Here is a 25,993-nt window from a genome sequence, read left to right as displayed (position 1 = left end):
TCAACTTCGGCTTGGCTTGGCTTTTCAAAGGTGATGACAACGAGATAGTTAAGGATTTAAAACAGACCCAGGGATTGCTTTTTTTCGAATGTAAGATATTTTATTGGACCGCTATTTAGCTAGGTCGCTCTCAAACATTAGCGCTGCAGTTCGTTATATAGCGTTAGCCACTCTAATGGGGCTTTTTATTTAGGGTCGTGGCACTGCAGTGCTTCATTTTATTTTCATGGACAGTGGAACATTTTTAATTTGAAGGGTCTGCAAACTAGCTACGTCTTCATCTATCTAATTAGCAAAATTGAGACCATTACCAGCTAAACAGGTTATCTCTTGAGCTAGGTATTTTATTTAACTTTGTAGCAAACCTTTTATGATCCGCTGGATAATCTGCGTTTGTGTTTTTTTGTAGGGATGCACCGATCCGATACCTGGATCGGTAACAGCTCTGATACTGATGTTTTTAAATGGATCGGGTATCGGTCCTACAAGCCCGATCCAAATCTGATACTGTGCATTATTCATGTTCGTAGAACCACGAAAACACAATTAAAGTAGTTCATTTGACTCGTGCATTTTATTCAAAGCCACTTGAAGACGTGCAATAGCTCTGTGAATCACAAAAGGCTGTTTTATAAGTAAATATATAAAATGCGTGCGCAGCTCCAGCGCGTTATTGAATGGCACTGCTCTCAATATTTGAGCGCTACTCACAAACAACATCTCAGATGTACGTAGATGCTCAAAAGTTCGGTTCATTATAATATGCATTTAGAATGGCACTGGAGTTGCATTTTACCAGAATTTGAATAAGAAGCCAATTAAACAACTGTGAACTTACCTACAAACAGACACATACAGGAATTCCTGGGGAGTTCAGAATTTCAAAATAAAAGCGTGAGGGTTTATAATAATAATAATAATAATAAGTTTTATTTCTATAGCGCCTTTCCAGAGCTCAAGGACGCTTTACAATAGACAAGCAACAATAAAGGCAGAGGACAAAGACAGCAGACAAAACAACAGAAGGTAGATAACAGTGAAGGTACAGAAAATGAGAAGGTTAGGTAGGATCGCACCGGTGTGAAAATTATGATATCTTGGCAAGTCTACTAGGAAGTGTAATCGAGCTTGAAATCCTGATTGTGCCTAGAGACTGCAATGGCAAGATGTACAGTTTAAAAAGGAGTTACATTTTGATCTGTTCTCACCCAAAACCAACTGGATCGCTTCAGAAGACGTGGATTAAACCACTTGGGTCATATGGATTACTTTTATGCTGACTTTATCTCCTACAAGCAGAACTGTATTTTCCAATTTGTTTTCTAAGATAGTAGTGAAAATAATCAGTACTAGATGTGTTACCTTAATTGGCACATAAACCAAAAAGAAAGGTGATTTGTAGCTTTTTTAATGTTGGTCATACACATAACTCCCATTTTTCCACCCCTCCTCCTGCTGTACACCCGATTTACAATTTATTACGATAAACTCTGCATCCACACTTTGCTCGTGAGAATGTATTAGACCTGCAGGTAGGGTTGCCACCCATCCCGTAAAATATAGAATCATCCTGTAATTAAATATGAAATGATGCATCCCATATCAAAGCAATACAGGATGCTATTTGCCCCGTAAGCTGGTCAGATGGCACCACGGTGAAATCGTTCCAGATGGTTAATTTAATACTGATATAAGTTAGAAATTTCTCATATGGTGGGTAAGGGGTTGTCTGAAAAGTCCACACATTGTGCTGAATTGTGCTAACAATCTGGAGGGTGTTAAGGGACCGTCTGAAACGCCCTCACAAATAACTACAAATATGGATTTCTTTTATTAAAAAAACAGAAGAATCAATAAAAATGTTCAATAAGATTTACAAAATGACACAGATCCAACAATGCACAAATACTATCACTGAGTCATAAAGTCAAGTACAGGTGAAAGAAAACAATAATTTAAATAAATTAATTTAAAAAATAAAAAACGTCAAAATACATATAAACCAACACAGATGCATGCATAAATAATATAAATAATGTGTCAGGAAGTTCTCAGCATATAAGAAAGAATACACTTTTTATTATTAATAATAATTAAAAAGCATTTATTGCTAAAACTTTGAAGGATGTGGTAAGGAACCATCTGAATACATTTAGTATTACTGACTGGTACAGCCGAGAGGTCTGCATGGGCCTTAAAATGAAACCTGAACCCAACCCTTACCCGAGACTGTGTGGCACGACCCTACCCGGCCCGAACGAAACCATCAGATTTTAAGCCTGAACCTGATCCAAGCCCGAAATCGCTTACTATCTAATTTGTTCTCCTATACTGTTGCAGTAGGCTGTATTTTATGTAAGCATAAATGTAACATTCGTAACAGTACTGAAACCGTAAACATACACACTTTTAACAAGGCACAGCATCCCCTCAGTACACTAGAGCAGAAGGGATAAAAGCATGGCCTTACCGCTTATTTGCTGAAACTTCACTTGGTTCAGAACAATCTGGAATAAAATTAAACAATGCAACATTCCCCTCTATGCAGCCTGAATTTGTTTAGAATGTTGAATCTTTATGACAACTGCGCTAAAAACAATCTAAACACAGCACAATGAATGAAACAGAATGCAGGAGTCTCAACACTTGTTTTTGAAAAATGTAAGTTCATTTTAACTTCACGTGTGCCGGTCCTGTGCGAGACGCTGAAGAAAAAGTGTGACGTGGTGCAAATGTCAAAGACATATGTCCAGCATGTATTTACATAAGAAAACAATGGGAAAATATAACAGACGCAAAAACACCTTCGGCGTGAACAGCCCCTAACTCGTCCATTCACGCATGTCTGTGAGTGATAGCATGTGCACGAAACAAGTTTATTACCTGTTTATTTTTTCATTCATTACAAACTCGAACCCGAAGTCCTAATTGAAAAAGTGACCCGAACCAGGCCTGAAACCTAACGGGTTCTCAGGCCGGGTTGCAGACCACTAGTACTGCTTGCTGCTCACCATATGCACATTATGCAGCCTGCGTAGCGCACCTACTCCCTACGGGGGCAGCCTAAACTCCACCGGCTGCCATTCCTCGTACATACGAACCACGTACACTTCCCTACAATCGCCCTATTTTTCACAATACGATATTGGCAGGTATGGTGATACATTCACTTTTTGTCCAAGTAGGCAGGTCTTGGCTGAAATAAGCTGCTATGTTGACAAGACTTTATGCTGAAAGTCAAAAATCTTGCCATGTAAAATTTGGCTACACTTTCAATCAAACAAATCATCAGTAACCTTTGGTTTTGGCTATACATTTTATTATTCCATCTCAATTTAAGCCTTTTTGCAATAAACCTTGATTTGAAGGACAGAGCTGGAATGGGGGGATCTACTTGCCAGAATATCCTTCATGGTTGTACTTTTTATGGAGGCCCAAGTCGAATTGAAATGCTCCCCTCTTAGAAGCCACACTGAGCTATCCACCATCATGCCATAAAAGGCACCATATTGTTTGGCTTGTGTATAAACAGCCAGACTGCGCACAAGACTGCCACCTGCATGGCACATCATATTGCTAAAATACATATATGGAAATTAAATTAAGAGGCATACCAACAATGCCTCTAAATTTCATCCCCATCCCCATGGCAACCCACGCATATGGCCAAATAAACAAAGAATCACGAGCAAGACAAATATTCAAGCTCTGAAATGTTTAGACCGAATAACAGCAGACCCTAATTATTGTCCATTATTGTAACAGATGGATCACCATAAAACACTCCAATAGAAAATGACATGGGATTAGCAGGGTTTTCCATTGAACACCGAATTGCATTGACTGACATCTAGTGGTCATATAAAGTACTGTTGGGTCTCCAGACAGAAGACATCATCAGAAATTGTGAGTTTATAATTCCAGTTATGTATATAATAGTTTCTGAAAGCGTTTTTACAGCAAACATAATCTTTAAAAAAAATTTGATTAAAGCTGATAGTACTGCTACCCAGTAATGACGCAAAACTCGCCTTCAATGGCCTACAGAATGAAGACCACGATTAAATGTAATAATACCGCTATAAACCAAATAAAATTAATCTCTATAAATCAGTCAAAAATAGTTTAATAACATACAACATTAGTTATCTACCTGCCTTGCCAGTGTTGTTTTCAGACACTAGCTACATTAAATGGATGGATGGATAGATAAACTTCCAAATCAACCCTCTATAATCACAAAAGGAGTCATGCAATATACTATTTTTGATTATGTTGTGCACAGCGGCCAACATATAATTGATCATCTAAATCAAAGCCAATAACTTTCAGTATGATCAACCATTTATAATCGCCTACAGACCGAGCGCGAGTATTTGAACTGTGAATCCATTGAAAACTACACTGCAAGCGAACTTTCATGTCACTGACCTGCGAGTCGTCTCTCTCTGACACTTTTCCATAATAAATCCCAAGCTTTGGACGTTGATTCTCGGAGTTGCACGCTAAATGACCGTCTGAGTTTCAGTCTGAGCGACTTTCGTTTCGCTGTCATCGTGAATCCGCGCGCATAATAATCATCAATCAGTGTCTCGTGCGGTGAACTGCCGTTATTTCTCCTATAGAGCGCGAGACCCCTTGTCCTCCTCTTCACCTTGCTCAAGAGCTACCCCACAGCCACAAGCCACAACTGGAAAGTTTCCCGAAAAATAAATACATATCGAATAATGTAGTTATAACAAACAAACAGCGGTCGTGTCAAGGAAAACGTGCCGCCTCTATCTGGAGCTACCAAGTGTGTGGACAGATTTGCTTTTGTTTTAAGTTTCTCCTTCAGCTCGTAACATATGCTCTCTCTCTCTCTCTCTCTCTCTCTCTCTCTCTCTCTCTCTCTCTCTCTCTCTCTCTCTCTCTCCCTCTCTCTCACCTTCATCACTCTCACTGCTGGATTTCACAGCTCACTGTCAAGCTTTACCAAAGGTCTCATCGTGTTTTAACTTCACTATTTTCCATTAGTATTTAGATTTGTATAAAAAGGCTATTTTTGAAGGGAAATAATTTCTCCTCAACTGCCCCATGCAGAGAAAACGGGAAAACGCAGGTTGTCCGATTTAATAAATTATATTATTTGTGATGTAGCCTACTCTCTTTAAAACTTGTTTTCTTTGGTTTTGATCAAAAATACGTTTTGCACACCAAAAAAAAAAAAAAAACATTTAAAAAATATATGTGGGTAAATATATATATTTTATTATTGGAGATCGTAAACTGACAGTAAAGTATATCAGGGTCTTTTACCTTGGATCCTGCATTTGTTATTGAAATAAATGTTTTAAATTTATTTAGTGTGAAACAGCAGAGCACTTGTCCTCTAGTTTGAGATCATTCAGAGCAGTGCTAACCTCTCCAGTCCTACTGCATATATGTGTCTATTTACAAGGGAACAGGTAGGCGTGTTGCCCTAATGTGTTAATGTGTCTGAGCTTTATTCACTAATTGAGTCATTGGATAGGAAAAAAAACCTCTCAAGAGAACATGGAGGTCTTCTGCTGTGCCTCAGCTTACGTGTCAAAGGTCAGGGCCAAACATTTTCCCTCTTGTGAGATCTGCAATGGAATGCCTGGCTTGGCGATACGACTGTCTGACCACTTAAGCGGAGAGAAGGCATTGGTGAGCATGGCAATCTGACTTGTTTCAAAATACACAAAGAGAGAAGAGAGCTTTCGTCTGTAAACCACAAGAAGGAAGGTTATATTTTTTAAATGTTATTGGGACAGTGATCAAAATTCTGAAATGTTTAGTGAAAATAAATGATGCATGAATGTGATGTATGAATATGGAATATCTATTTAATGAAAAACTCCAGAGTGGAGTTAGAACGGAGTCAATGAAAAATGCTTTTGCTCACATACACTGATGGAGTCCACCGAACTGATGACCTACAGCTTGCTATTCTCAGAGTCATTTGTCTAACACATAGACTGCTGGACGTTTAATACTGCAAAGTCAGGTCCTGTCTGTGCACTTCGGCAACTGTCTCATTCCATTAGTGCTCCAGCTGGCTGTTCTGAGCCCTTGATCTCCTGTCTGTCAGCAGCTGATCTCTAAAACTCATCACTTTAAACTTCAGCAAAGTCTTTCCATTATATGACCAGGCCATGGAGCAAAATAAGTAGCAGTGGTCAGTAGGACTGGGTAAAAATATCTCTTTTCTAATGCATTCGCAATCTTTATTTTGAAGGAGGACGATCTTCTACTAATATGTGCAACTCTCTATCTGTGATTAGCCACTGGTTGGTAAATGTTCAGATTACCATTAATCAGTGTTGATTTGACTTGTTACGTGTAATATGTGTCCATAGACGAGATCCACACAATTAATTTGTTATTGAATAACGTCTCTTGTCAATTGTTGATCAAAAACAACAAAAATGTTAAATTTAATTCTAATCAAGAATATCACTGGCGAGGTTAAAAGGCCAATTGAGTCCTCTCTTATTAACATGCACTCATTTACAGATGCTCTAAACAAAACTGTCGGTTTTCTTAAAGGGGCAGTAACGATTTTATCACATATTGTACAAATCAATGTAAATACTTGTAAATAGTAAAAATGATGCTTTAAACAATAAACATATAACAAAATATGACACATAAAATATAATATCAAGTTTATTGTTGGAATACATGGATTTGTAAATTTTTAAAAAGTTCAAATGTGACAAATGATGAAAAACAAATAAAATATCATTTGTAAAATGTATATTTTTCATAATTTACCAAGTTAAAAGGTCCCTTGTATAATAAAAATCATTAGCTGGGAGATAATGTCTTTCATATGTAAGCAAAATTCAAATATACCCATATGAAATTATATCCAATCGAAATCCGAATCAAAATGAAAGCTTGTGAATCGGAAGCAAATAGGTAAATCTGTATCAATACCCATCCATAGTGATCAGCACAACCTTGATGTCTTTGAAGTGGATTTTGAAAACAACTTCCAAAACAATTATTTGTGTTTTTGATAAGTAAGCAGTGTGATTACTGCAAAGAAAAAAGTGTTTAATGCTAATGCTGATGTTGTTGATTAAAGTTAACTATTGTAGTTAAATAGCATTACTGAATACAACATTATGGTAAAGTGTTACCTAAAAAGCTATTATCAAAATGCCAAAGCTGAACTTTTCCATAGAACAAAAATGCATTAACTGTCAAATTTCGTTGCAATTTTGCTTGGTTTATTAAAAAACTAATTATTTGAATTTTCGAGATTTGAATCAAGGTCCCCTTGCAAGCTAGATGAAAACTATTCAAACTAAGTTGTCAAAAGGTAATTTTTTATTCTTATTTGCATTTAGTGAGGCAGGATTATCATTGGTGCCGCCTCAAAAACAAAAAGTACAAATTGGTGCATGGCGACCCTGACTCTGCCTCGCTGTCTTAAAATATTGAATGTTAAAATACTGAAAATACTTAATGTGTCTTCTTTCCTTGCTGTCACACAGCATTTTAAGCAATGTACAATGCAATAACCAGATTGCATCAAGTCACTGATTCATGCAGAACAATACAACTTGATGTTCATACAGTAACTATTCCAAATGTCTAACTGAATAAACTCATCGAAGAGATTAAAATTTAGATGGATATTGTGAACGCAATGCTTCAACCCAGATGTTCTTACAGATGTGGATACATGATTGCTCATATGAAGTAACTGAATAATTTGTTTGACAAAATTACAGAGCAAGCCAGTGACTTTTGCCAGGGAGAATATATATGTCATACAGATGGTTGAGCGCTAGCATCAACAAAACTCAGAGTCAGTGGACTTCTGCCAAGCAGCACATTTGCACAGTAGCCAAGCTGGTGTCTCTTCATTCTCACCAACATCAAGGTATGGAATTGAAACCACATGGACTTTCAAATGCGGAAATTCCTCGTTTAAAAATATTTGAGCTTTTTAACACAAGCCTTTACTCGCTGTCTGGTCCTGTGCTCAGTAATGGGGTCATGTGGGTCATGTTTATGATCAAAGACTTTCACAGGAAGCCACAAGACTGACAGTGCTCTGAAGATATCATGGCTAGAAGTCCCTAATCATGCATAGCCAGACTTTTGACTACGGTATAAAATCTGGCCCTCATTCCAGCTTATTCTGGCTAAAAACCGTCCACTCAGACAAGAAGAAATGGTCTGATTGACATGTAAAGTGGTCAATCTCAATTTATTTTGATTTTCGATGCCATTAGGAGCAGGTTTACCTCAATTAATAAAAAAATAGACCCTCAAGGAAATAAATGTCATGGTAATATTTGTGAACATTTGTCACCGGAACTGTTGTCCTGAGGCCCAACTCGGTAGTATCATTTCTACTTTGGCCAAGAAGTTGTCTACTGCACACTCAGGATTCAGATTGTTAATATCAAGGAGAACATTATTATGGCTACTCTATAATGCTCACTTAGATGGATACACACAGGAAGCAATGATGTAATGGCAGGAAGTGGCCATCAGAATGTGAATGACTCTCCACACAAACCCAATGGGGTTGCTTTTTTTGGCAAGACCCTATCAAGCTCTTGTCTGTTCTAAAAACAGTGAAAGATCCTTGGCTGCAAAAGTAAATATGGTGCACGTTGTTGCTCTTTAAGGTGCAAACAAGCTTTGGTAGATCCTTGTTTGAGTGGTCTATTTGTGAGGTTATAGGTTAAAGTGACAGTTGATATGAAAAAAAAAAAAACTTCTGAAAATAATTTTCTTGAGCTAAATTAGCCATCACTAATCACGAAAGAAAATCAAAAATCAGGTCTATTAAATGTCTTAGTTGTTTCTCCAAGAAAGAAATTTGATCAAATGAAAAGACAAATATGGTAGCTAAAGTACATATAAAATGTATACCTCCCTGATTTTATATACTCTTGGTTCCCACATTACTATAAATATGTATGAATTGCAAGCTGAATACATTTATTACATGTGATCTTCAATTGCTTGTTTTATTTGTTTGGCCATGAGCCTTATGGGCCTTATGGTTGTGCTCCAAACTGACCAACTGGAAGTAAAAAAGGGCCAGATGTTGAGAAGCTGATTTCTGGACTCTAACTGGCCCCCACACTTGGCCGTGAGGTCCCAGGCCAGGCTCTAGGAATCCTCTAGGGGGATCACGCTTCCCAGTCTAATGCATTCAAGGCATGGAATTCCCCCAAACTGCCCTTTCTCTCCCTTTTTCTCCCTTTTCTCCCACTCACACATATACATATCATATACATATCATATACATGCACTATAAATTTCCTGTGCAAATATTCCCATGTTGGGCCTGCATTTTTCCAGAGGAATCACACATGTGATGTATGTCTGCAGCTTTTAGATTAGGGGATTGAGGGGGAGGAAAGGCCTTTAAGCAATAGTTCACTGTGTGAATGTGATTCATTGTGTAAAGCCTCATCAGGGTTGGCAGTCAGTTTACAATCTTGAGGTTTATTGCAAAATCACTGTTACACTAATGTCGACATGAGTGACTGAGGCTATGTTTGGAATAGCATATTACCATACCAGGGCTGGGCGATATACCGAATATTTACTATACATTCACTGAGCACTTTATTAGGAACAGTATGGTCCTAATAAAGTGCCTGATGTGGTTTTCTGCTATTGTAGCCCATCCACCTCAAGGTTCAATGCATTGTGCATTCTGAGATGCTCTTCTGCGCACTACAATTGTACAGAGTGGTAATCTGAGTTACCGCAGCATTTCTGTCAGCTTGAACCAGTCTGGGAATTCTCCATTGACCTTTCTCATCAACAAGGCTTTCCATCTGCAGAACTGTTACTCACTGGATGTTTTTCTGTTTTGGGAACCATTCGGAGTAAACTGTGGAGACTGTTGTGCGTGAAAATCCCAGGAGAAGTTACAGAAATACACGAACCGGCCCGTCTGGCACCAACAATCATGCCACGGCCGAAATAAAAATTTTCTGATGGTTGATGTGAACATTAAAGCTCCTGACCCATATCCGAATGATTTTATGCATTGCACTGCTGCGAAATAATTGGCTGATTAGGTAAGTGTATGAATGAGTATGTGTACAGAGAGTGTATAAGCGCAATGATTTTGCTGACAATATCAAATTAAGCAATACTGTGAATATCGTGATGATTATTATGTGCTTTTTATTTAGCCATCAGGTGTCATTAAGAGTATATCAGTAGACAAATTTCACAATCCTTCATGGCTGCACAATTGATCAAAATAACATCAAAATGGCGATTTGGTAATATGTGATTAGTGTTCATTTAAGACAGATAAACATGTCTCTGTGCGCTTAAGAATAATCAGGTGACGTGCTGTTCTGTGCACACGCAGGGCTTGTGTTTTAGTGCTTTGTGGCAGGGCCGGGCCGTGATCATACACACCCGGTCCCGTATTAGGCTAATCAAGCCTCTGAGGTATAAAGGTCGACTGCAGAGGGTCGCGCGGGAGAGAAAGACCGTTTACGGACATGTCCATCATGTGTTTATGTTGTCTTTTAAGTTTACCATTAAACTATTGTTTATATCGTCAAGCCGGTTCTCGCCTCCTCCTTGCCCATCTTTAACCGTGTTACATGCTTTTAGAGCAGTCCACATACATTGTGAAAGGTAAGTACTGCAAATTCATGCACACAAGTTATTGTACAGATTGTACAGATCAAACGTGGCACAACAAGTGAGATGACAGCGTTTCACCAGATGCAGAACATTGTAAACCCACACTGATGCGGCACTTTCAGTGTCAAAATAAAAGCCTTAGGGAAAGATTAATTAAAAAGGATAGAAATATACACATTTTATATAAAACAAATATAATCTTCAAAATAATTATGATAATTCAGTACTACATTATAATATTAAAAGTAAAAAATTATAATAATCTACAGTATAGAATAATAATAATTATGTCTATATAATGTGCAGAATGGACTCAACAGTATGTTTGTATTCATTCTGAGCATAGCCTGAGATGTTAATCTAGTCTAATGAATAAATAAAAAACTAACGAATGAACGAACGACCAAACAACTAAATGAACGAATGAACAAACAAATCAACAAAAAACTAAAACGGACAACAAAACAAATACAGAATGAAAAACTAACATAAAAAAAAAAAAATTTTGAATGAACACACAAACAAACAAACAGACAAATAACAAATGAGCAAATGAATGAACAAACAAAGAAACGAATGAACAAACGAAAGCAATAATGCAGTACTAACAGACACTGTAATATTTTCAAGTCACTTCTAATTGTGCCGTGCAAAAAGCATGATCTACATAACTACTCCGTGAACTTGTGTTAACTAGAACACAAAGGGGTTTGAGGTCTGGAAACACAGCAATTATAAAGGGGCCAGAGGGGGTCTGTGAATTCCATTGTTTCACTGTTGCAAACAAGCAGTATGACAAAACATGTAATGCTGTCAAGTCAGAATCTGTAAAGGACTCAAGTAACCACAGAAATCCATGGGAAAACATTTACAGTCCCACCACCTGGCATATATTAGCAGAGAGGATTATAACACACATGCTCATACACACACTCACACAATGTACCCTCTTACCCAATTTGCATGTACAGTACGTAGGCTGTGATTCGTTTTCTAGAAACAACACTGTATGTGCTCTGTATGTGCACACTCCCATTTTAATGGAAATTACCCAAGCTGCATGTCTGCTAACTGGATGTAATGTATAATAAAGTGGCTACCACCTGATTTCAGTCAACAAAAGATTTTATTTGGTTAGCATAATTTTTATGTTGTCAGTTTCCCTGACAAGCCAAACAAAACAGGCAGCTGATTCTCCAACAATATTCTCTCCTAAATATCAGCAGGCAGGTTACTAACAATGTGCTGAATTAATCGGAGTGTATTATCAAGAAAGAAAACAGAAGGTAATGCAGGCGAGATGTTCAGCACAAAAACAGAGGAGCTCAACTGAGTGAAGGTACTCTATTTATTCCCATTCATTTCCTCTTTGATTACCAAGCCAAATTGTTTAATCAGCAGTTAACCACAAGAAAGCAGCAGCAGGCTGTAGGATTTATTTTTTTTCTCTCATCATTAAATGAACACAAGCTTGAGGAGAGGCAGGTTTAGATAATGATATGAAGAATCCTACAGATTCTTGAGATACAGATACATGATCCTACGTCCAATGTATGGTTTAGAATATGAGAAAGAAAGACAATGTTTTCAGTTTTAAGAACAATTGCCAAATCAATGATTGTCACCATACAATATTTTAGTGTCAAGGTAACAGGACAAAGACGAAAAACAGTGTTGAAAGCTGTATGACAATGAAGGTCCAAAACTGATATTCTGTAAGAAGACAACATTCTTACAAAATAGTTAATATAATATACTTAATATATATATTAATATATACTTAACCTAACTTCATTATGTAAACCAAAGTAAGCAATTTGTAGTCAATTTCAAACCTTTAGTAAAATAGCTCCTTAAAGCTGAACTACATTATTTCAGGGACACTAGCATAACCGAATGGAATTGCAAAAACGAAACAATGTTTTTAAAACAGCATTCCGAATATGCCCCTAATCTGCAGTTTATCAAACAAAGATATAATCCTGCCCCCAACTCACGTCATATGTTGAGTAACAATGTTGGGCGTTTAAGCGGGTCACTTGAAACAAACAGGAATTTTCATAGAGCCACAGAGACACAGTGTTTCCAATGTTCGAGACAATTAACCTGGTTTCATTATAGTTGTTTCTGCATATTTAACTGAAAAAGTTCTTCAGCTTTAAGGTGACCACTGGAGATTTTCACAGTGGGCATATTCATTTTCCCTGTTAGGCTCTTATACAAACATGTATATGCACATTGGCACAAATTTCATTTCCACTGAAATCTTGTATCAGTTCCTTCCTAATTCCATTACACATCCTGCTTCAGCAATTCCTAACAATATGAGAGGCTAGGTTTCTCAGTTATGATAGGAATTGAATGCACAAACACACACATACTTGATGCCAGCAGCATTGTGATTGGTTTGCACACTGACAGCCGCTTACACCTTGTTCACTTGAGTTTCAAAACACAAAGCTAAGAAAAGCTCAGAAATTAATAGAATATGTTCCAGCAGCTTTGATTGTTCTTGGGCACTTACAAATCCTGGGATTTGCAGAACATTTCATGTAATTTGTGAGGATTGCACAGGTGACAACACTTGTACAAAGGGGGCTGATCCAAATTAGTGGCTGTTCAATCCTTTTAAGGCATCTCCTTTTGAGAGGAAATCACCCTCTGGCAAGCATGAGTTAATCAAATTATGGGGAATTCTTGAGAAATCCACTGTAAAATTTACCGCAAGGACATGTAATGGCGCACTCAGAAATGAAAATGTTAAAGAGTGGAAATTACTTTCTACACATAATGCATTGCTGTCAGTGTTAAACCCAAAACCAAGTCCAGCAATCCTTACACACAAAACAATTACTGGGTACTACTGGATTTATAAAACTATAAATGCAATTAAGACCAAGAAGCAATTCCAGCATATAGAATTCCAAAGTGATAGTGCCAACAATGGAAGTCCACAGGAAGCCACAAGCCATTTTTCACATGTGGAATGTTTCATGCTCTCCCCATGGCAGCGGCTCTTTTTGCAGCATGGTCTGCCAGGCCACATGATGACCTGCCTGTAACTTTAACTCATGATGTCATTGATATGGGCCAGGGACCAGAGAGAGGTTAAAACAGATCAAGTAATAACATAAATCTCATGAACATTTCCTCATCTGTGAAGTGAAAGACAGCATAGACACTGTGCTTAGAGAGGAATGTGAAAACTTTCAAGGAAAAACTAATCATTAGTGGGGTTTGCTATAAGGGGCTATTCAGACTGAACTCGTTCTTGCGCTATAAAAGCCACATTGAAAGAAGGACCCAAGCCATATAGGAACCAGTACTAGCAATACGTTACCAACCACCCAGAACACCATAGAATAGCAAATGACAAATAGCAAAGCCCTGGCAACCACCCCTTCGAGCATCGTGATGGCGAGTTTTGGATGGTAGAGGACCGTTCTTTTTTTCTTCAGAAAATGTTACATTTACATTTAGTTATATGAGGAACATAGCAAACAATTTGTCATACAAAAGTTAACAAAATCTATTTTGCACTGCCAAGTGCATTCTAGAGTATCTGGAGTAGTATAGAAAATTTAGTTTAAAAATGTAGTTTAATTTTCCCTAATATAGTCATTATGGATATATGAAGGTGCCATATAACATTTCGGGTCAAAAATCTTAAAATTATAGCAGCTAAAATGATACTAACCTAAACCATCTGGTTTGATGCCTGTTTTTTGTTTTTTTACCACTATCCCTGAGGTCAGTTTCCATTAGGAAATGAGAACTGTTAGGAAATGAAAAATGGTGTACTACAGATCTCTGAATAACCATTTATGAATGATTGTTATCATCCAGTACAACCAACCCGAGGCTATGAGCAGACAAGAGAAGCGAAAACCACAACTGCCTGTCTGTCACTAAAACAATTACACAAACCTTTAGGCCACCAAAAATTACTTGGATTAGTCAAGTCAAACAAGCAATCCATAATTGTCCTGTCAAATTATTAATAAAACACTATACTAAAGGTATGTCAGAAACCATGTACAGTGAAAGCAATGATCTAAGTGTATTTATTTGTTTTGCTTTAAATGGCAGCCAGCGAATCATTCCTTTTGACACTATTTTGAACATTGTGGTGGAAACCAAGATGAAAATAATAAAGTCTAGCAATGGGCAGCTTTTACTGTTCTACTCTAATTTGCAGCATAATAGTTCTAACTGTGAAAAAATACACCTTTAAATGGATAGTGCAAACAAAAATGAAAATTCTGACATATACATCCTTCAAGGACATAATTCTTTAATCTCACAGTAAATAAAAAGATCTCATGTTTTCTGTCTTGAAAGGTTACAGAGAGCTCCTTAGAGACTGAATGAGACAAGACAAGACCGCATGGTGAGTGGCTGTAGCTGTTTGGGGTCATCCTCACTAGCCAAACTGGATGAAATAAAGAGATCCAGAGCCTGAGAAAGCAGCTGGCTAGTGCTAAGAGTGTGCAGGGAACAAATCCATGAGGCCGACACTGACCACAGTGGAGTGTATGGGCAGACATAAAGGTTTATGTAACTGAACAGTTACAAAGGAAAGGCAAAATGCAATATGCATTAGGCAGTAAGGAAAGGAAAGAGAAATTGAAAGGAAAAAGTATGAAAAACAGAAGTGAAATGAAAGGAAGGGAAGAGATGTGAAAGGAAAGGAAAATGGAAAGGGGAAGGAAAAAAGAAAAGATGAAGGGAAAGGGGTAGAAAAAGGGGAAGAAAAAGAGAAAGGAAATGGGAAATAAAAAAAGAAAGGGAAGGGATGGAATTGGAAGGGCAAATGAAAAAAAGCATGGAATGCAACATATAAACATTACATATATCATATCCATTTTTTTATTTTATTTTATTGATGGCCACATTGATCATTTTGACACAGGGACTTTCTTTTTATTCTACTGCATTTTTTCCCCCCAATAGAAATAGATTTGCACTCAATATAATAATATTAAGCACTAAAATGGAAACTCAAAAACACCTCATCTACACATCTTCAGTGTTTTTAGGCCACTTATGAGTGAGAACAGTGTGTCCCAAATAGAAAATAGATGCTTTCAAACCACCCAAAGTCTTTGTTTTCATTCAGTGGCTCAGTGGCTTTGGATTTGCCTTGTCAGAGCAGAATAACACCCTTAGCAGTGAAGGGTACCTTGTGTCCAGATCTGTCTGTCCAAGTTCTGGCTTCAGTACCAGTGGCCTCTGTCTGACAGTTCTGGGGCACTCTTTACTCTGCCTCTCGGTCATGTCTCTCTTTGTGAGATGGGCGGTCTGACAAGGTGATATTTACCATAACAAAAAGGCCATGCATTTCCTTAAACCAGTGCTTAACAGGGGACGAATGAGGGATGTGCAGTCCCAAAGTGTTAAAGCCACATTTCAACAGCACAAAGTGCACACACAAACATTGAAAATGTTTACGTCTCTAACAACTCAAGCATCTTTTTGTTTAATGACACACTCCCTCCAGTTAGAACTGATGCAGTAATATGAACAGATAGAGATGCATATCAGAATTAAGGATGAATTAATGAACACAAAAAGAATAGAGTGAATTAAGCATTTAATGATTTTAATTTTTGTTGGGTTTTGAATTGCTTTTTGTTTTGCATTTTGCTTTGCTTTGGACATGTTGATACATATGGGACATATACAAAATATGACATTAAAAATTAATGAAATGGAATGGCTTAGTGTATCCTTTTTTGTAAAAAATTATTTATTCAGTGTTGGGCCATGTAGTGTTATTGGAGGAGAGGTCAAACGTTCTGTTCATATTTGAGGAAAGACAAACAGCTAGGGTAAAATAGAAAGCGGGTCAGATGAGTTGAGTATTTTTCAGCCTGGTCTCATGAAATGTACATGAACATGACCAAATGTACGTAGTGTAGTGGACGTGGAAAATGTAGTGGAAAATGTACGTAGTGTAGTGGACGTTTGACTGCAGTGTTCTAGTGAAATGTCCAGCCGGGGGCGCCAAAAGCAAGTCAAATTGTGTCGTGTTCAGGCGTGGATTTAAGGTAAATTTTAGATAAAACTTTTTATTTTATTTTTCAAACATACCTACCTAACCTAAAACTTTTGCCTGAACCTAACCAATAATGTTTTAAAATATAAATATAAATGAGAAAAATGTATATTTATATTTTAAATAAAAAAAATTTAAAAACATACCTACCAAATCAACGCCTAAACTTAAACATTAGCATTTTTTTATATATTTGAGAACTTAAAAAGCACCATTCTAAGAGTAAATTCTAGAGACTGTTGTGCGTGAAAATCCCAGGAGATCAGCAGTTACAGAAATACTCAAAACATCCCGTCTGGTACCAACAATCATGCCACGGTCCAAATCACTGAGATCACATTTTTCCCCTTTCTGATGGTTGATGTGAACATTAACTGAAGCTACTGACCTGTATCTGCGTGATATTATGCACTGCACTGCTGCCACACGATTGGCTGATTAGATAATCGCATTGATGATTGTTGGTGCCAGACGGCCTGGCTTGAGTATTTCTGTAACTGCTGATCTCCTGGGATTTTTTCCAGGGAAGGCCTTGTTGAGAGAGGTCAACAGAGAATGGCCAGACAGGTTCGAACTGACAAAGTCTACGGTAACTCAAAATAACCGCTCTGTACAATTGTGGTGAGAAGAATAGCATCTCAGAAAGCTATTCTGGAGATGCGGATTGGTGCTGTTTTGGGGGCAAGAGGGGACCTACACAATATTAGGCAGGTGATTTTAATGTTGTGGTAGATCGGTGTATACAGCTGTAATAGAACCATAAAATTAGTTTTTTTTTTCTTCAAAAGATATGTTTGAGTAAAAGTGTGTGATATCATAAAATAGCAGGGTCTGGGTATTAGAGAGAAAAATAAGTATTTATAATGTCATATTCAGCTATTAAAGTCATGATTTGAGTGAAAGTGAATAAAACACACAGTTGTTGTAGTGCCTCTAATGTTCATTTCACCTCAAAACTGCAGGGAATTGAACCTGGAGACACGTATAACAAGTTTTGTAAAAATGTATATAGTCACATTTTCACTATCAGACCAGGTTGGTATTTTTCCATATGTCTGGCTGTTGCCGTTTCTTAAACATGAGAACTGAGGAATCTGCTTTGTAAGTCAAGTCAACCTTGCCTGTCCTGCTCAAGAGTCATATAGCACAAGACATGGATTATAAATTTACATCTGCTCATAAGAGGGGCCTCTCAATTGATAACTGTCATGTCTAGACAAGGATAAATACAGTTTCTTTGAATATAGAGACCAAAACAAATTGTGGTGATAGGCTGAGTATGGGAAAGGACATGCGATTAATATATTGTCAAGGAATCCAAAAAGAGAACAGGGATTTGTTTGTTCTTGTGTTCTTCATAGGGGTCTGGCGCTGGTCTGCATCAGAACTAATGGTCTTTTACAAGACGCAGTGATACCTCTGTTTATAGGACCCTGTTGTGCCGGTGGGTGGGTCAAAGTGGCAATTATAAACAGGAACTTGTTCTATGGCCTCAGAGCTGTCTGAAACTGTTTAATGGTTCTTAAAGGCACGTTAAAGAGATAGTTTACCCAAAATGTCAATTCTGTCATATTTCTTGACCCTCATGTTGTTCCAAATCCCTATGACTTTCTTCCATGGAATACCAAAGGAGATGTTTAGTATAATGTCCGAGCATCATACAAAGCATCATAAAAGTAGTCTATATGGCTTGTGTGCTATATTCCAAGACTTCGGAAGATGTTTAATAACTTTGTGTAAGGCCGACTGAATTTTAGAGTTGAAAATCTCAGCAGTGGTCACCATTCACTTTTATTGTATGCAAATGAACAGCTTGGACATTCTGCTATAGATAGCTAAATAACTTATTTTGTGTTCAGAGAAAGACATGATTTTGAAAGACATGAGGGTGAATTTTCATATTTGGGTAAACTATTCTTTAATATAATTAGAGCTGAGGATTGTTACTTTACAAATCTGAGGTCTGTGTAACAGGTGGTCCACATTAGCAGAACACCCAAATAGCAGCAAACCTTTTTTTCTATCTTCCAAGGTCTCTCAATATTTCTGGACACTATCAAGGGCATGGAAAAACATCTTCTTGGATTTGGTCTTGGTTTTGTGTGGTATCAACAGAGCCAAACTGGAAAAGACAGGTTAGTTTTACCTCTTATAAATGGGTCACAAATATTTGCTTAAAGGAACTTTATGACCAAGAAGAATGCATTCACGTTGGTTGCTCTATGGATTAAACGTTAAGCCTTATCAATTACATAACACAGCTTTAAATAACATTTATGGTGATTTGACTGAAATTGCATGTTTTCATTTTAGAACTGATCATTAAATGCTCCACTGCCTTCAAGTGAGGTCTTTCTGGAGACTATCATTCTAACAAGATGTGTAGGACATTACGGATCATCCCAGGCCATCTGGCCCTGCAGTAGGCTGACATCATGCAGTCTCTACCACCCTGCAGTAAAACACAAGATGCGAAATACTACACCACATGTGCCCTTAACTCTATGGTCTTTTTTTATAGCGTCATCATTGTTATTGCTATGAAGACACATGGTTAGTTGTTAGACTGAATATAAGAGAATGTGAAATACAGGGAGGACAGTCCTCTATTTAAACTTCATCTTAAACTGAACGATTTCAAATATGGTTATTAAACTTTTATAATGTTGGGCAGACCAACAATTCTTGGAGGAAATTGTAAAATGTGTAAAGACAAACAAAATTGTATTTACCCAACACTCAAAATAAGATTTTAATTTATATTTAAATTATTTTATTATTCATTTTAATAAAAAAATCCATCAAATTGAATTGCATAATCTTATATATATATTATGGGATGATGTTTTCATTTTGGTATGTGGTGCCCTTTTCTATTCCATACGAAGTGCTGTGTGTTCTTCTCAAACAATTCAACTTTAGTTTCATCAGTCCCCAAATAAAGTTTCCAGTAGCTTTGTGGAGTGTCAAGGTGGTCTGTGGCGAACTTCAGGCACGCAGCAATGTCTTTGCTGGAAAACAGCAGCTTCATTCGTGGTGTCCTGCCATGGACACCATGCCTGTTTAATATTTTCCATTTAGTAATCATTAACAGAGATATTAACCAATTCCAATGATTCCTTCAAGTCTTTAGCAGTCACTCTGGCGTTCTTTTTTTTACCTCATTGAGCATTCTGCGGCATTCCCTTTGAGTTATCTTGGCTGAACGGCTACTTCTAGGGAGAGTAGCCACAGTACTAAATCGTCTCTGTTTTACAGTTTGTCTAACTGTGGACCAATGAATTTCTAAGCTCTTCGAGATAACTTTGTAACCCTTTCAAGCTTTATGCAAATCAACAATTCTTGATCATAGGTCTTCTGAGATCTCTTTTTAGCAAGGCACGGTCCACGTCAGCAGATGCTTCTTAGAAAAAGCACTCAAATATTTTGAGTTTGCTATTTACAAGTCAAAGTAACCAATACCTCAAATCTCATTTCAATAACTGGATGCCAGTTTTGCCAACTGCTGACTATAATTAGCTTTTGTTGACGTCTTTGGCCTAGTGGGTTCACTTGCTTTTTACACAGCACTGTGAATGTTTAATGGGATGTGTTCAATAAAGACATAAAATATTATAATTGGCTGTTTGTTGTTAGCTTAAGCACATTGTGATTTGTCTATATGTGTGACTTTGATGAAGATGAGATCACATTTGATCACCAGTTAATGCAGAAAACCAGCTAATTCCAATGGGTTCACTTATGGGTTACTTTTTCTTGCCATTGTATATCTGTTTTTGTTTTGTTTTTTGTTACAAATTGCACAACCCAATTTGATCTAATTGAAATCTTAAAAATAGGCAAACATTTTTTTTAATGAATGTATCCAAATAAAAGTGTGCACCACAAAGTAAAGCTACCATTGCTTTAATACGTATTAATATTAATGAATAGTTTAGTTTTTGCCTTTATATGGTAGAGTACTAGTTATTTTTCGCTATCAGGAATAACGTGATTATAGTAAAATTCTAGGTGGGACCAACATTATAATTATTTGAAAAAAAGATAAATCCTTTTTATGAAAATATACTATATATTAACAATTTGATATACTGATAAAATAAGAATACTTCTCAAGTAGATACTTAAAAATAAATCATAACATTGTTCTTACATCTTTTAAAGATTCAAAAGTCATAACATTTTTATTTTATATCTAGTGTTACAATTGCCAGCAACAGTGTAACAATTTGCCATTAATGTTTATATATATATATATATATATATATATATATTTAAAACATTTAAGGAGGAAAAATACTAGAAATCCCCCAAAAAATCCACTTTTGCACTTCAAAATCATTTGTTTTTTCTTATCCCCCCATAGCTATTCTGGAAACCTAATTTTGACTGTGTAATTCAGATCATTAGAATTACATTAAACAGCAATTCTATTAATGTTGTACACCTAAAAATAAGTTAGATTATATTTGCATGATGTGAATCAAAACTTTGCAAACATATGTAAAGTGAATGTAAAGGAAAGAAAAGACAAGTAAAGAAAAAGTACAATTTCTAATAGCAGATCATCATAATGGAATTCACAGCATTATAGTATAAAGTGCTACATCATGATGAGGTTGTTCTGTGAACAAGTGTCTGATTTTGTACCAGGACAGGAAACTGAGAAACCAATATGACTTCTGCCACTAGTAACCATAAATGAGAATGTGCATAATTATCCAACCATCTCCACTAAAGCCATGCCCTCACTAAACAATATTTTGTCTGATTTAACTGTTGCATACTTATTTTCAAGGTCTGCGATAAAACCCCCAGATCACAGTGAAATCAGTGCTTGCTACGGTCAGCAATGCTCATAAAGTATGAGCAGTTCAGCGACCAGAGCCAGTCTTGAGCTGTCAAAAACACTGCAATATTTTTAAGCATGTTTGATATTATCGCCACAAAATCTTGTAATGTGTGCAATGCAGCGACAACAGCTGTGCTCCAGACACTGTGTAATGTGAGCAGTACAGTGACTAGATTCCAAACCATACATTCAAGTAGGCTAATTCGGCTAGTTAGAGATCACAGAAGGCTGTGCCCAATATCAAATTTGAACCATGTAGATTCACTTCACGCTGCTCCATGCTTTACAACTCAAACCAAGTGTCCCAGTCACACCACAAAGGCATTGACTGGATGGAGTGTGAGCTGAAAAGAGTAGACCATCTATAAGGTGTGATGTTCATTTGTGTTGCCTGTATGGTACACACACTTGTCATTTTACTTGTTCAATTTACTTAAAATCAATTAAAGCAACACTATTCTAAAAAACATTGTTACAACTTGATTTTTGCACAAAGTGTTTGAAAATTGATTAACTTGTCATTTTATGTTAAGAAAACTCATTTCAAACACGTGGAACCAATACTAACGATTGAATCAAGTTCAGCCAAAGAGCTATTTTTTTGAGTGCACCCGAGGGTCATGTGAGAGTGCAAACTGAGCCCTAACTGGAATCCCACAACACCGCCCCAATATATTCCAGCTGCCCCCACTTGGCCACATCAAGCCAAACCAAATATTTTCCCTCAGCATAACAGTAACAATGCTCCAGTATGCCCTCCTAATTTTAACTGGGTCCCACACCAAGTGAGGACACAGAAATATGCCTATAAGTTAGGGGCTACATGCCCCCACACTCTCCAGACACTCAGAGGAACACAAGACCACCTGTCTTTTTCTGTCATGATCATGCTGGCCCAGTCCTTAACAATAAAAGCCCAGAGAAAAAAGGAGTAAGCATTGTGAAAAGTAAGAGTAATTTAGCCTTGATGCTTTATTATGTAGAGGAACCAAATGATAAGACTATTAGTAAAACGGCTAATTTGGAGGGCCACTGAAATCTATCAAATCAAACGTTGACTTGAAAACGTGTTTTTCTCTCTCTTTCTCATTTTATTTTCTTTCATTCGTCCATTCACTTTCTTTCGTTTTCTCTTTCTTTCTCTTTCTCATCCTTTGTTCGTTTCCTTTAGTTACCTTTCTTACTCTTTTTTTTCTGTTTGTCTCTTTCTTCCTTTCTGTATCAGTTTCCTTTCTTTCCTTTTTCTCTTTCTTCCTTTCTGTTTTGGTGTCCTTTCTTTCTTTCTTTCTTTCTTTCTGACTCTTCCTTTCTGTATCTGTTTCCTTTCTTTCTTTTCTGTCTTTCTGACTCTTTCTTTCTGTATCATTTTCTTTCTTTCTTTCTTTCTTTCTATCTTTCCTGTCTGTTTCTTCCTTTCTTTCTCTTTAGTTCCTTTTTCTTTTTCTTTCTCTATCTTCCATTCTTTCTTTGTTTCTTTCTTCTGTTTGTTTTTCTTTCTTTTTATCTTTCTTTTTATCTTTCTTTCTGTATCATATCTTTTATTTTTTTTTCTCTTTTTTTCTTTAAATTATTTATTTTTTTTCCTTTATGTATCGGTTTCCTATCTTTCTTTCCTTCTGTATTGTTTCCTTCTGTTTCTTTCCTTTTTCCTTTTATCTTACTTCAGTTTCTTAATTTTCATTCTTCCTTTCTGTACCGTTTCCTTTTTTACCTTCTTGTGTTTCTTTCTTTTTCTCTTTCTTTCTGTCTATTTTTCTTTTAAATTTGTCAGATCTAGAGCACATGTTTACAGAGACATGGGTTTGAGTCTGCATCATGCCTGCTTCATAAAAAGCTTTTATTTTAGTTCATTTTAATGTTTTAAAGCTCATTTAACTTTTAAAAGTAGTTACTGTAGCAAAGTCACACAGATTAACCTTTTCTGAGAATACATAGAAATGTGAAAATCTAAGATTTCAAACTGCAACATCAGTCAAGATCAAATGAAAGCCATTTCAGACCAGGATAAGACCAGAATATTGTTTCATCCATAAATTTGACATGCTGTGTGCAAATCTCAGGACTAGCTTGGGACATTGGTCTACAACTACCCTGTGTAATTACTGAACAACTCTTAACTGATTAGAACAGAGGTGTAGGACAAAATAAGCTCATCTAAATAGTGGATTTGTGGTAAAAGCAAATGTCATATCCAAAACAATGTGCAGGCCTTTGGGAAATAAGTTATGCTACTTTATATAGGCCTATTACTGATAGAAGTTACACCACCTAGATCAAACAGCAGAAAATGCATTTACCTAGTCTGAAAAATAAAAAAGGAGATGTTAAGCAGAATGACAGCCTCAGTCATTGCATCTTTTTATTTTCTTCATATAGTCATTCTGCCTAACATCTTTTTTTTCCACTAAAGAAAAAGGTCATATGGGTTTGGAAAAACATTAGTAAATGATGACAGAATTGTCAATTTGTCTTTGTTTTTTTGTGAACTATCCCTTTTAAAATAAAAACAAAAAGTGTGCTTACCTGCAGCTCCGTGCCTCTTCTTGATGGACATCTACAAACAAAACATAAAATCTGTTATAACAAGCAAGGTTGAGTTAATATTTTCATAAATTTTTTACAGTAAGTGTATCACATAAAACCATCTCATGGTCAGGACCCGGATCATCAAAACAAAGGCCAGAAATACAGCTCCTCAACCATAGTGGATAAAATCAAGCATTGCAGAGCATTGAATTTCCTCCCACAGATCTGCTGAATGGTACATTGACCCAGGTCAACATGATTTACAGTGCTGTAGCCCGACAAAGAGAGAAATTGCTACTTGCTTAGAATGAGGGTCATGTCTAACCTTCCATTTGAAATCCACAGAAGAACTGTTTTACAGTTTCTAACAGTGACTATATATATATATATATCATGTCCTAAGATCATGCGATTACTTTTTTCTAAAAGTCTAAGACCACATTGAAAATCGAGGATGAGCACACAAGATGATAACATGGTTCATCAGGTCTTACACAAACTTGTTGAGTCCATCATGTCACCTTGAGTGCAAGCTGTCATTTAAGCATGAAAGCAAATTAATTTGTATTATGAAATTAAATTTCATAAAAAAAAAACTTTCCTTGTCTGTCTCTTTCTTCTGTGCTAGCTTCTATACTTCTCTAGCTACTCTTAGTGCAATACAGCAGATATGGTTGACTGTTGTATGACAAATTGCTTATGTTCCTGATATGTTCCGAAGTCACTTTGGATAAAGCATCAGCTTAATTACTAAATTAAAATATAAATGTAAAAGGAGGCATACCAAATACAAAAGTAAATAAATAAATACATTTAAAAAATCTAAAATTCATGTACATTTTTGTATAATTCCAATTTAATTAATTCCCATTTTTAAGCTGATATAATATTTGATATAATTTAGATAGTGTCAAATCTCTGAGAACATACATACCAGTGTTATAAGTCCTGGTGTTTTAAAACACTTTTCTTTGATATTATTATATTATATAAAATGGTATAATGGTATGATAATATAAACACTTTTATTATTATTATTATCATTATTATATTAAAATACTATGTTATAATACTTTCAATACTATATATTATTTACTTTTAATATATTTAATATATATGTCTAAAGTAATTTATTATTTATTTTATATATATATATATATATATATATATATATATATGGATTTATTTGAATACTATATATTAATAATATAATAATAATAATGCAATAATAGTAAAATAATAAAATGTTGTTATAAAATTATATAATGTTCCTCATACACTAAAACTAGAGGTTTGCAAAAAGTTGCATTAAGTTGAAGCTTAAACCCGGCCCATAAGTTTGACCCTGTGAACCAAACCAACCCAAGTCCTATTCATTCTATTATATACTATTTATTTATTATTTTCTGAGTGAGGACACCAGATGCATGGATAATTTCAATAGCTGAGGTAGCAGACATACACTACACACAATGATGTAAATAAATAAAAAAAGATTCTAAACATTATATGTGTTAAACTAGTCATTTTAATGTAATTCAATGCATTATCAGTGTTAATGTCGTTTGAAGTGTCTGTTTATTATTGTCTGAGTTTTCCATCAGCTGTAAATGTACACTGGGGCCCTCTGCCTGTGTTTAACGACATCTGGGACTTAGCCTGAAAACACAGCGGAAAGAGGAAAAATGATAGATGATGTCATGGTTACTTACAGTCTGTGAGATTTTGCAACGAGGGGTTGAATTTTTACCACATATCTCAGAGTTACGGTGTTTAAAATAAGTACAAGCATGACTGTTACCCTCATAAAACTGCATGAAATACTGTAAGGTGAGATGGTTTAAAAGGTATGTATATTACATGTTATTTTTTACATGACTGTTGGGCTCCATACTGGAATT

The 25,993-nt window shown here is 36.2% G+C and overlaps 1 protein-coding gene across 4 annotated transcripts in view; it reads right to left on the bottom strand.

Moving 5' to 3' along the window:
- The window catches only part of LOC127629918 (stAR-related lipid transfer protein 13-like), a 132,340-nt gene that overhangs the window by 53,017 nt on the left and 53,330 nt on the right, over window positions 1–25,993 (bottom strand). For 2 of the 4 annotated variants that reach the window (XM_052107227.1, XM_052107226.1), the window contains exon 5: window positions 24,090–24,120. The exons of 1 other annotated variant lie outside the window; for it this stretch is intronic. In XM_052107227.1, the coding sequence (XP_051963187.1) occupies window positions 24,090–24,120 (31 nt within the window). Of the gene's footprint in view, window positions 1–4,431; window positions 4,743–24,089; window positions 24,121–25,993 lie in introns of those variants that run through there. One more of the 4 variants, XM_052107229.1, reaches the window with a different exon arrangement.

This window comes from Xyrauchen texanus, chromosome 36 (genome assembly GCF_025860055.1).
Source record: "Xyrauchen texanus isolate HMW12.3.18 chromosome 36, RBS_HiC_50CHRs, whole genome shotgun sequence".
Taxonomy (NCBI): domain Eukaryota; kingdom Metazoa; phylum Chordata; class Actinopteri; order Cypriniformes; family Catostomidae; genus Xyrauchen; species Xyrauchen texanus.
This window is presented reverse-complemented; position numbering and strand designations above follow the sequence as displayed.